Source organism: Lemur catta, chromosome 9 (assembly GCF_020740605.2).
Source record: "Lemur catta isolate mLemCat1 chromosome 9, mLemCat1.pri, whole genome shotgun sequence".
Taxonomy (NCBI): domain Eukaryota; kingdom Metazoa; phylum Chordata; class Mammalia; order Primates; family Lemuridae; genus Lemur; species Lemur catta.
The window spans coordinates 2,625,404-2,637,735 of record NC_059136.1 but is presented as its reverse complement, the minus strand read 5'-3'; the positions used below and the strand labels follow the sequence as shown (position 1 = coordinate 2,637,735).

General features: G+C 36.9%; 1 protein-coding gene across 1 annotated transcript in view; it reads left to right on the top strand.

The window, feature by feature from the left end:
- ADAMTSL3 (ADAMTS like 3) overlaps positions 1 to 12,332 on the top strand; it is a 276,104-nt gene that overhangs the window by 123,983 nt on the left and 139,789 nt on the right. The window contains exon 8 of the mRNA XM_045561569.1: positions 11,397 to 11,471. Within this exon, the coding sequence (XP_045417525.1) occupies positions 11,397 to 11,471 (75 nt within the window). The remainder of the gene's footprint in view (positions 1 to 11,396; positions 11,472 to 12,332) is intronic.

Sequence of the window (12,332 nt, the reverse complement as noted above, 5' to 3'; positions counted from 1 at the left end):
AAAATAGGTTTTCATTAGAATGAATGAGGTAATTTATCTCAAGTTACTTAGCATGATGCCTGGGGGCATAGTAAGTGCTCAACATGGTTTTAATAATAACTTACACTTACCCAGCCCCTAGTGGCTGCCACGTTGTTTCCTAAGCCCTTTTTATGTATTACCTCATTGAACACTCACAATGACCCCTTGGAACAGGTATTCCTGTTATCCTCATTTTTTCAGATGTAACCAGGGCACAGAGAGGGTAAGCAGCCTGCCCAAGGTCACATAGCGATTGTAGGTGGCAGTGCTGGCGTTCCAACCCAGGTTGCCTGGCTCCAGAGTCTGTGATCATAACCACTATGCCATATGGCCTCTCCCAGCAGTTCATAGAATAAAATAATGCAAATGTCATTTAGAGAGTGACAGGAGGGAGCCCTGGAGGAAGGCAAAGTGAGGAGCAGTGTCAAGGATCTCTTGACTCCAAACAATGAAAAGTGTTTGGCAGGAACCAGTTACCACCTTCAACAGCAACAGCAAGTCAAGGTGTCACCAGACATGAGCCTGCTGTCATCAACACTGGGATGGGGCAGATGGCCTTTTGTCCATCTGATATGTTTTTAACTAACAGAATTTCAAAGCAAGCTCGGAGCCAGGCCTGCTTGGCAGTGCCGTCTGCATTCTGGCGATAGGAGGTAGCAAGTGTCGAGACCACGCCTGTGCTGAGGCGCATGCGCAGCGTGCTCCTGCTGTACTCAGGAGGCCTCCCCACCCATGTGGTCTCCAGCTCCAGACCGAGGGGGGATTTACCAGGAGGCCATTTATCTGGGATTTAAAAGTTTTAGCAGGCAGGATAACGAAAGCATGGGTAGCTGTATTTATATCAGAACTGGTAGAATTTTAGGTAAAAAAAAAAAAAAAGTAACTACAGTGAGTATTTTATGTCCATTGACATTCAAACAGCAAATGGTCCAAAGATTTTGTGACTCAAATAACATTACATCAAAATATATAAAGAAAAAAAACCCTATAGGTATATAAGAAGAAATTGAAATAGGTAAAACTGGTATGAGAGACTTTAACATATTTAAGTCAATGAAAATTGCATTTAGAATCTACAATGTAATTATTATTATTTTTTTTTTTTTTGAGACAGAGTCTCACTTTGTTGCCCCGGCTAGAGTGAGTGCCGTAGCGTCAGCCTAGCTCACAGCAACCTCAAACTCCTGGGGTTCAATGATCCTACTGTCTCAGCCTCCCGAGTAGCTGGCACTACAGGCATGTGCCACCATGCCCAGCTAATTTTTTTTTGCTATATATATTTTAGTTGGCCAGATAATTTCTTTCTATTTTTTTTTTAGTAGAGACGGGGTCTCGCTCTTGCTCAGGCTGGTCTCGAACTCCTGACCTTGAGCGATCCACCCGCCTCGGCCTTCCCAGAGGGCTAGGATTACAGGCGTGAGCCATCGCGCCCGGCCCTACAATGTAATTATTAATGTCACATTAATAGGTATATATTGAGCAGTGTTTGTTGAGGGAATATACCTTCATTTCAAGTCAATTTGTGGACCATTTACAAAAACTGATTCTATGCTAGGCTGCAAAGAAGGTTAAAAAAAAAAATCCCCAATAAAGCAGCAACTACCAGGAGAGGCCTCGCCCTGCAGCTGCACCCATCCGCTCCCTGCCCCCTGCCATGACAGAGGCACAAGTGTCTGTCTTCCTTTCCAAGGCTGATTACTCCTTCCATCTGTGGTCTGCATTCCAGCCTCCTCTCTGTCCTCAGAGAACTCACTCCACCCACCATCCCCTCTCTCCTTTCTCTCCTCTCTGTTTCCTGTCAGGTTTAAACATGGCTTGGTCTCTCTCATCTGAAATAAAAGTATCATTCAAAAAATGTGTATGTGTATGTATATATGTAAATATACATTTATGTTTATATGAACATGTATATGTATATGTGCATATATAAATATATGAGTATACAATTTTTATATATATTTAAAGCATTTTATTCATATATATGAATTGTATATCTGTGTTTTAACATAACTAACTACCTTTCCAGCTACCACACTCATCTTTCACCTACCCTTTCCTGCCAAGTTTGAAAAAATGATTTGCACTTGGTGTCTCTAATTTTTCTTTATCACTTATTCCTCAAATCTTAGCCTTGCGTGCCTGCTACTCGATTGAAACTGCTGTTAGAAAGCTCATTAACCACCTCTCCACTGCTTCCTGCAAAAGGCACTTGCCAGTCCTCACCCGCAGAGCACTGAGCGCTGTCGGCCAGCCCTTCTCAACATCCTCCACCTCGCAGGGTTCTCTCTGTTTCTGGTCAGAGCCAGGCCTGTGCCTTCTGCAGGACGGTGTGGGAACACTGCCAACGTTGTGACGATGGATCAGTCCTCTCTCCCTGCCCCTTATGACCTGAGCCTTCCCTCATCCTGCCTGTGTTGGTGCTACTTGATACATGGCTCACCATCTAGCAGTATCAGCATCAAGTGGAAGTGGCTAGTCGGGCACATTTTGGGCTCCACCCTAAACTGCTGGATCAGAATTTTTGTGGGTAGGGCAGGAATCTTTGTTTTAACAAGTTTTCCAATGTAACAAGTTTATCATATGTAGGATAAAACATTTGGGAAGTACTGCAGTATAAAAGTATCACAGACTACAGATGTATCAAACTTGATTCCAGTTTAGAAGATTTAAAACTGTATAGTAGGGGTTACTTTTCCCATAATCTAAGGATATTAAGCCCTTAAGGGGGGTCCCCTTGTAGGATGTCTCCAGTTCCCAGCCTTGCCAGCTGCCCTACGGCATGCCTTTCCCCTGAAGGATAACAGAGTGGGCAACTCTATCCAACAGAACATCTTCTCCAAACTTGAGCTATGTAGACTAAAATAAAATGCCAGGGGTTCTGATGTGAGAGGTTTCACTAAAGTGTGTAATTGTCAATGGGATGGTGGTTACAGCACACACACACACACACACACACACACACACACACACACACACACACACACACCCGCGCGCGCGCCAAGTGCCTGTGCACGTGTGACGAATGCTTCTCAGAGATACTACAGCCTAAATTCACAAACATTTTGCAAGAAAGTGCTAAGCCCAATTGGTTTGCCCAAATAAGTTTTCTTTAGCTCAGGAAAGCTTTCTAATTTATATGTATTTTTAAAACAATTTTTATCACATATATAGTATGTCATATGTTTATTGTAGAAAATATGAAATATTCAGGCAAAGGAAAAGAAAATGATAAATATTTCATGTAATCAATCACACTGCAGAGAGATCGTACTTGTTATCATATTAGTAGTGTGTATCCTTCCTGGGTTGGGGGTGAAGTGTTTGGATGTATAGTACATATCAATAATTTATATTGTGAAATTCAGACATGCTTTTTGTAAAAATTTCAAAGGGCACAAAAGGATATAAAGTGGAAAGTAAGCCACCCTCTACCACCCCAAAACTCCTAACCACTTCTACTCTTTAAAGGTATAAATATTATTAATATTTTATATTATAGGTATTTGGTATGCCTATGTGTGTGTGCAGTTCCCACACAATATAATATAAACCTTCCGTGCAAAATGTCTGCTTTTTATAGGCATACAGAATTGGTCGTTAGATATAAATTTTTTTGCAACTTCCTTTTATTCACTGAGGTTTTCTGCCTATCAGTTCTCGTAAGTTGGCTTGATTTTTAAAAATGGTAACACAGGAGGACATACCATAATTTATTTAACCAGACTCATATTAATGAGCTTTTATATTTTCTCTGTTTTGTGCTTTTAGTTTTCAAAGATACTGCTAATTTCTCCTGATCTGTTCATAATCTTCTTGATATTTTAATTTTTTTTCTGTGAACTAGTTTTTCAGGCATTTGACCAATTTTCCTTTTTCTTTATGTTTGTTTTTCTTATTCATTTGTAAGTGCTTTTATATATTAAGGAAAGTCCTTGCTGATAATTGTAATTTTTTAATAATCTTTTATAACAAACATTTAATTTTGTTTTTGTTCAATTTTTATTTCAAATGAATTAATCTTTCCCTTTGATTTTTTAAGGCATTTTAATGTCTCTAGAGAGAGACTTAAATATTCTTTTTGTAGGTCATTGCCCATTTTTTTTAAAAGTTCATTCCAAGATACTCCATCTTTTTTCTTGACATTGCAAATGGGACATTTTCTTCCATTATATTTCCAAATGATTATTATTGGTATTTCTGAAAGATACTGATTTTTTGAATATTAATTTCTCTCTGGTTTCTAATGCTTAGACCATTTTTTCTTGCCTTATTACCTTGGTAAATCTCCCTAAAAGTCTTAAATCAAAAGGTGATAACTAGTATCTCATCATTTCCCCAGTTAAACGGGAATATTTCTAATGTGTAAACATTAAGCATATTAATCATGATACTGGCATTTGTAAATCATGCTACAAACATTTATCTTACTGTATGTACAGAATGTTTATCAGGAATAGCTATTGAATTTTTACTAAATACTGGAAACTTATTGAAATGATATTTGTCTACTTTGGTCTATTAATATGGTAAATTACATCTATAGATTTCCTAATTTTGAATGACACTAGCATTTCTTAGATGAACTTCATTTGGATATAGTGCACAAGTATTCAAATTTACTGTTAGATTCTCTTTTCAAATATTTTATTTAGGAGTTTGGTTTCAAATAAACATTAGTTACATTGAAATGTGGCTTTTTTCTCCCAAATTGTTTCATGTAAAATTTTCAAGCTTACATATAAGTTGAAATAATAACTAGTGTACATGATCCACCCAGATTCAATAAATACTTAACATTTTCTTATATTTGTTCTATATGTCCACCCAGCTCATATCCATCCACCCAACTCACTAGCTGAGCCTAATGAAAGTAAGTTACAAAACATGACATTTACCTCTAAATACTATCGTATGACTCTCCTAAAAATAAGGATCTTTATAACACCATCTCAGCACACCTAAAAAATAATTACAGTTTCTAAATATTATCTAATATCGAATCCACATTTAGATTTCTTTTGTCTCAGGAACATCTTTTCTGGTTGTTTTGTCCCTTGAACCTGTCAAGGTTCATTTGTTGCATTTAGTTGTTCTGTCTTCGGTCTCTTTTCTTTGGACTACTTACTTTTTTATGGTATTGACTTTTTAAAGAGTTCATCCCGGTTGTCTCATGGCACATCCGATGTTCTGGATTTGCCTCATTGTTTTCCATTTACGTTGTTGATCTCCCTCATGTAATTCCTGTAAACTGATTAGTAAGATCGAGACTTGATTAGAATAGGATTGAACGTTTGTGGCAGGAACGCACCAAATGTGATAGTGTATGCTTTATGTGACATCACATCAGGAAGCCCATGATGTCAGCGTGACTTGGTATTAGTAATGCTGAGTTTAATCACTTAGCTAAGGTGATGAGCTATAGATCCTTTGTTGTATAGATCCATGTTTCCTGGTAAGAAATCTTCAGGATGGTACCTTGACAAGGTGTTAGTCTGTCTTGCGAAAGTCTTCCACACTGTGGCCTTACCATGCATTGATGATCCTTGCTTGACGCAGTACTTACACTGAGAGTTGCAAATGGTGATTTTCTACTTCTATCATTCCTTTCACATTTGTAGACATTCTTCTGTAAACAAACAAACAGAAGCCTTTCTTTCAAAAAAATTTCTCAGCCTGTATTCAAGAATTTTGATTATTCAGTGTTTTATGATATTAGAGACAATATTCTTTTGGGATTCAAATTGTCCAAAATGCAGCCAGTGGGAACATTTTAAGCTGATTCCTTTTGACATAATTCCATTGAATTTTAAACATGGCCTTTGTGTCGAGAGCAACAGATGTTCCAGGCTCGCTGTATATTTCCCTACTCCAGGAAAAACAGACTTGAAATCACCTGTTTTCTTCATGGGGCCCTGGTTCTTTTCAGTGGGTTCTGTGTGTGCTGGGGCATATCTTCAATGCTCAGCCAAGGGAGTTGACAACTCTGTCCGCTTTCACTTCCTGCTTTTGCAGACCTTCTAGGTTAGCCAGAGGTGAGAGCTTAGGGCCTTCTCGGGTCTTTGCTGGTCATGCACACAGCCCTCCACATACATGTGGCTTTCTAGATTCCCAGGAGTATTTTGGAGCTTTTCAAAGCCACCTGTGGACATCTCATTTCCAGCTTTTTCTTTTAAGCTTTTTGGTTAGTTTATGTTTTCCCCAACTGTTATCCACCACCTCTTAATAATCATGTCTGATTGTTCTGGACAAATGCCTCCTGAGGAAAAGCTGTTTGTGCTGGGCAAGCTCCTAGTTAGGTAAACTAAGGACAGATTTTTGAGTGGAGTCTTCCAGGGAACCACCACACAGGTCAAATAATAATTTGGAATTGGGCATTGAAGGACCTTTAAGACCGTTCTACCCCTGCAGTGTCTGCCAGGCTGCAGGTTTTCACTGTGACTGTGGGTTGTTGTGTTCAAGGTTGCTGGAGGTGGAGAATGGGAGAGATGGGAATAGGCAGGTTAATACGCCACAAAGCTCACTGTTCTTACTGAGCATTTTTCTTGAATAATTGCTGCTCAGATTGCTGCAAGCCTTTGGTTAGTGTCCAGAGTTTTGAATACACTGGTTCCGACAATTTTTGCTAATATTTTTATTGCTTTTATGGAAGAGAGGATTGTGAGAGGTCCTTACTCCATCATTTTTGCTTGTTTGCTCAAGTTAGTCTCTGAATAAGGTCTCTATGTTGTGTTTAGGTGGCATATCTCTTAATTCTCTTTCACTGTGTAAGTATCTCCTCTTCTTATTTTTTTTCCCTGAAATTTATTTGTTGAGGAAACTGTTCATTTATCCTATAGACTTCCCCATAGTCTATGTTTTTCTAACCATATCCCCTGTTATGGTTTAACGTGTTCCTGTGTCCCCTACGTTTCCCTTAAATAGGTGGTTAGACCTAAAGGCTCAATCATGTTCAGGTTGATTGGTTTGTTTGGGCAAGAATACTTTAGGGTTGGTGTTATATACTCCTATTATATCATATTAGAAAGCACATAATAGTATGATTTTCTCTCTTTCTGTGATCCTATAGCCACTGAAGATCAAGGTCTAAATGGTGATATTCTACCAGTCCTTCATTTATGGGCTGAGGGGATGAGAAATGTCCCCTCATCAACTATTGAGTTCCCCTGAAATACAGTTTATATCAAAAGGCATGATAAATGCATTATTCTTTTCTTTATTTTTAAATTTGCAAAACAATGAGCTGGTCGCTAGCATCTTCAAAATGTGACCAGTGATTCTTTTTCAAGTATTATTATAACATAAATCTATGATTTTAAACATATTTCCTGTGATTCACTCCATTGCAATTATTATTTTTATTAATGTTCAAATTGATAACATTTCTGCCCATCTGGGGTCTCTTCATGTTGACTCTGAGTCCTTTGGCATGACCCAGTAGTCTTTGAGAGCTTTGTTGCTTTTGTTGTGCTACCATGTTCCAGTATCATCTTGTTCATTTTCTGACCCAAACCTGGATTGACCCATTTCTCTAAGAAACCATGGTTCTTTTTAGTGGGAAATGGTGTTTGGTAGCACATTATCAGTGCAAATGATGCTCACTGCTACTGAGTTAGCTAACTTTTTTTATTTTTAGGAGACAAACTAGGGAATAAATACTAGGGTGTATATTTTATATAATATTTAATATACACATGTGTGCATGATGTATGTATGCACACACATGTATGTGCAATACTGTATATTAATGTAATATGTAGTAATATATTAAGTATACTCATAGTATATAATATATAATACAGAATATATAACATTAGAATATATAAAAGATAATTAAGTATATATAATTAAATATTAACTAAAAGTTGGGAAAGCGGTTTGTTTAATGTCAGAATACTTTCTTAACTTTTTTGTATTATAATAACTTTTTTCTTCTTGAATTTTTAAGTAGTCATGTGGTCTATAAATAATGGTATTTTTAATCTTTTCTTTCCAGGATATATTTATGTAAATTTTCCACCTACATTAACAAGGATCTCCAGAACAGTGTGGAAAAATAATAGTGATGATAATCCTTTTTTTGTCTTGAGATGGGAATGATTCTGACTTTTTACTGTTGAGTCTGCCATGGCTTCTCATACTCTTTGTCAAGTTGAGAATGTTTCCTTCTGTCCCTGGCTTTACTTGGAATCTTAACACAAACCTTTTTATAGTCATTGGAATGATCATACCATTTACTGTCTTTGGTCTGTTAATATAATCTGTTGTGTTAATACATCTTCTAATGTTGGATCAGTCATTCATTTTTATAATATATTCTATTTAGTCAAGTTGTGCAGTCCTTTTGATTAGTATTTTCTATCCATAGTCACAATTAAAATTGGCTCACATATTTATTTTTGTGCTGTCTGTGTTTTGTTTGGGCATCCGAGTTCTGCCGGCTGTATATCACTAATTGGCAAGCTTCCATTCTTTCTGTTACCTGGAACCTACCTGTTTTCTTAAGGTTCTGCAGAACTCATGCAGCAAAACTTTTCACTCTCATTGTTTGTTTTCTTTTTTCTTTCCTCTTCTTTTTGATAAAAAAGTTTTTAGCTTTTAAAAATTTTATTTAAGTAACTCATCAGTACATTTCCATTATAGAAAAGTAAAAAAATATAAATTTATGTTCCCCCACTCACTCCCAACTCTCACTTCCCTCCCCAGAGGTAAACATCGTCAACAGTTTGGTGAAAACCCTTCTATGCATTTAAAGGATTAAAGAATTAAATCCCACTCTTTTATTTACTATAAGCAAATACACAGTACTATGCATTTACACACTGTTTTGTGTGTACAGTTTTGTCCATGCATTTACATACTGTCTAATGCAATACATGTGTATATTGCTATAAATTACATATACATGAGAAAGGACTGCTCAAACACATATACTTCTATAATGGAATTACGCCATATGAATTTTTAAAATTGTGGCAAAATATACATAATATAAAATTTACTGTTTTAACCATTTTTAAGTATATAGTTCAGTGGCATTAAGTTTATTAACATTGTTGTAAAACCATCACCACCATCCACCTCCAGAATGTTTTTCCATCTTGTAAAACAGAAGCTTTGTACCCACTGAAGAGTAACTCCCTGCCCCCCTCATCCCACCCCGCTCTCCCCAGCCCCTGGTAACCACCATTCTGCTCTCTACTTCTATGAACTTGACTATTCTAGCTACCTCATGTAAGTCAAATCATATGGTATCTGTCCTTTTATGACTGGCTTATTTCACTTAGCACAATGTCTTCACAGTTCATCCGTGTTGTAGCATGTGTCAGATTTCCTTCCTTTTTAAGGCTGAATAATATTCCACTGTAGGTATGTACCACATGAAGTCTATTTGTTCATCTGTTGGCGGACACTTGGATTGCTTCTGAAACCTTTTGGCTATTGTGGATCATGCCACTATGATCATGAGTGTACCCATATCTGTTTCTTTCCTTCCTCTTTTGGGTATAAACCCAGAAGTGGAATTTGTGGATTAGATGGTAATTCTATATTTAATATTTTGAGGAAATGCCATATTGTTTTCCATAGTAGTTGTACTATTTTCCATATCCACCAGCAGTTTATAAGAGTTCTAGTTTCTCCACATCCTTGCCAATACTTGTTATTTTTTTTTAATCTTTTTTAATTTTTTTTTTTTTTTTTTGAGACAGGGTCTCACTTTGTTGCCCAGGCTAGAGTGCCATGGCGTCAGCCTAGCTCATAGCAACCTCAAACTCCTGGGCTCAAGCAATCCTCCTGCCTCAGCCTCCCGAGTAGCTGGGACTACAGGCATGTGCCACCATGCCCGGCTAATTTTTTTTTTTTTTGTATATATATTTTTAGTTGTCCAGATCATTTCTTTCTACTTTTTTAGTAGAGACGGGGTCTCGCTCTTGCTCGGGCTTGTCTCGAACTCCTGAGCTCAAACAATCCACCCGCCTCGGCCTCCTAGAGTGCTAGGATTACAGGCGTGAGCCACTGCGCCCGGCCTGTTTTGTTATTTTTTATGATTGCCATCCTAATGGGTGTGAAGTGATATCTCACTGTGGTTTTGACTTGCATTTGCCTAATAGTTAAATGTAATGAACATTTTTATATGTTTATTGGCCATTTGTATATCCTCTTTGGAGAAATGTCTATTCAAGTCCTTTGCCAATTTTTTAAAATGAGTTGTTTGGTGTTTGTTGTTGAGTTATAGAAGTTCTTTATATATTCTAGCGAGTAACCCCTTATCCAATTTGTGATTTGCAAATGTTTTCTCCCATTCCATGGGTTGCCTTTTCATTCTGTTGATAGTGTCCTTTGATACAGAAAAGCTTAATTTTGATGTAGTCCAATTTATCTTTTTGCATTTTTTCCTGTGTTTTTGGTGTCATATCCAAAAATCATTGCCCATGTACATTGTTTTTTAACTTGTTTTTTAAAGTCATCAATATATATATTGGCAATCTTTCCACACCAAGTCATATAGCTTCTTATCATTACTTTTGTCAGTTGCAGAGTATTCCTTAGTATGGATATACTAGTTAATTTAATTTCTCCCATATTGATGGACATTTATGTCGAGTTCATTGTTTCCTTTTACATGTATATATTAAAAACAAATAAAAAATCTGGAAAGGACATTCATTAAAGTGTTAGAAGTGATGTTCTCTTGGCAATAGGACTAGAAATAGTTTCATTTTGTCTTTTTGTTTATCTGCATTTTCTGATTTTCAATAGTAAACGTGTATTTTTATTTAATAAAAAATTACAGATTACTCAGTAAATATATGGACATCCTGTACTCCACCAATTTCACTCTGGAAAGTTTATCCAAAAAATTATCCTCTCTAAGTTAAACAAAGAACAACATCTGCTTCAATTAATTCATATTGTTGATAATGTTTTGGGATCATTTAGAAACAGACAATGTTCAGATAGGGGATAGTGGGATAAAATTTCATATATGAGTTTAGATTATTATGTGGGCATAAAAATTAGCTCATCGGAATATGTAACAGCATGAAAACACATCCATGAGGACCAGGATTTTTACTGGGCAATTATCCAGGCCAGGGGTCATGCAACTTTTTCTGTGAAGGGTTAGGTAGTACAGTGTGAATAAATACTTCAGGCTTTGTGAGCTGTATTGATTGTCTCCATTGCTACTAAACTCTGCCTTTGTGGAGCAAAATCACCCTTACACATAGCTGGTGCTTTCCTGAGATTTCTTGACTGTTAGGTGGATGTAGTGAAGGACTCTGCAGATGCCCCAGGATTCACTGACTTGCTCATTTTCATGGTTCTTTAGTGCATGAGTTTTGCTGTTAATACACCTGTCTTCTGTTCTTTCCTAGGAGAAGAAAATGTAATTGCTGTTCCTTTGGGAAGTCGAAGTGTGAGAATTACAGTGAAAGGACCTGCCCACCTCTGTAAGTAAAATTTAATATTAACATTTTTAAACTTCCTGAACGTTTAGTTAGTTAAAAACACCAAACCAAACTACCCAACAAAAAAACCTTTCTCTGAGTTAACAGGTAAGAAGACAAATATCTCAGGGATTTTGCCCACTACTCTGAAACAGTCTATATCGCCAGGGAAATTGTCTATACTGTAACCTGAATTTTTCTTTTCTCGTGCCCTCGTGGAAAACATACCTGTTTGGGATTCATCCTCATGGATGTGGGGAAATGAACTGGAACTGCCAGCAGTTGTCTCCTTCTCTGCCAAGGTCTCCTTGTGGCCACTGGCAGGACTTTCTTAGTTGTGGTCAACAGAAAATGGTTTGTGCCAGACTGACCCTCAAGCAAGGTCCGTTGAATCAAAGCTACATACTTGCCTTTTCTTTTTCCTGGACCATCGTCTTAAATTTTTAAATCATAAGAATTTCTCGGGGCCAGAAGCATTTCACATTTTTAGTAGCTTTTAAGTGGGTATGTGTGCATGTGCATGTGCCTGTACGTGTGTGTGTGTGTGTGTTTGTGTATTTTGGATCCAGAACTATTGTTTCAGCCAGAAATGTCCTTTGAGAAAAGTTTATAACAAAATGTTAAACAAAAATGTTTCAGGTCACCATCAGATTAAAATCTTAGAAAAAAAAAAGAAATGCTATACTATAGTACATTATGATCCAAATTAGGGAAATAAGAGAATATTTTTGTGACAGTGAAGGTACACAGTTATTCAAAAGCCCCTTTTTACCCTTAACATTATCACATAATTTATGAATAAAAGAGTGACTAATTTTTTTAAAAAATTACTAAAATGTTTATAGCCATATAGTGTTCACTTCA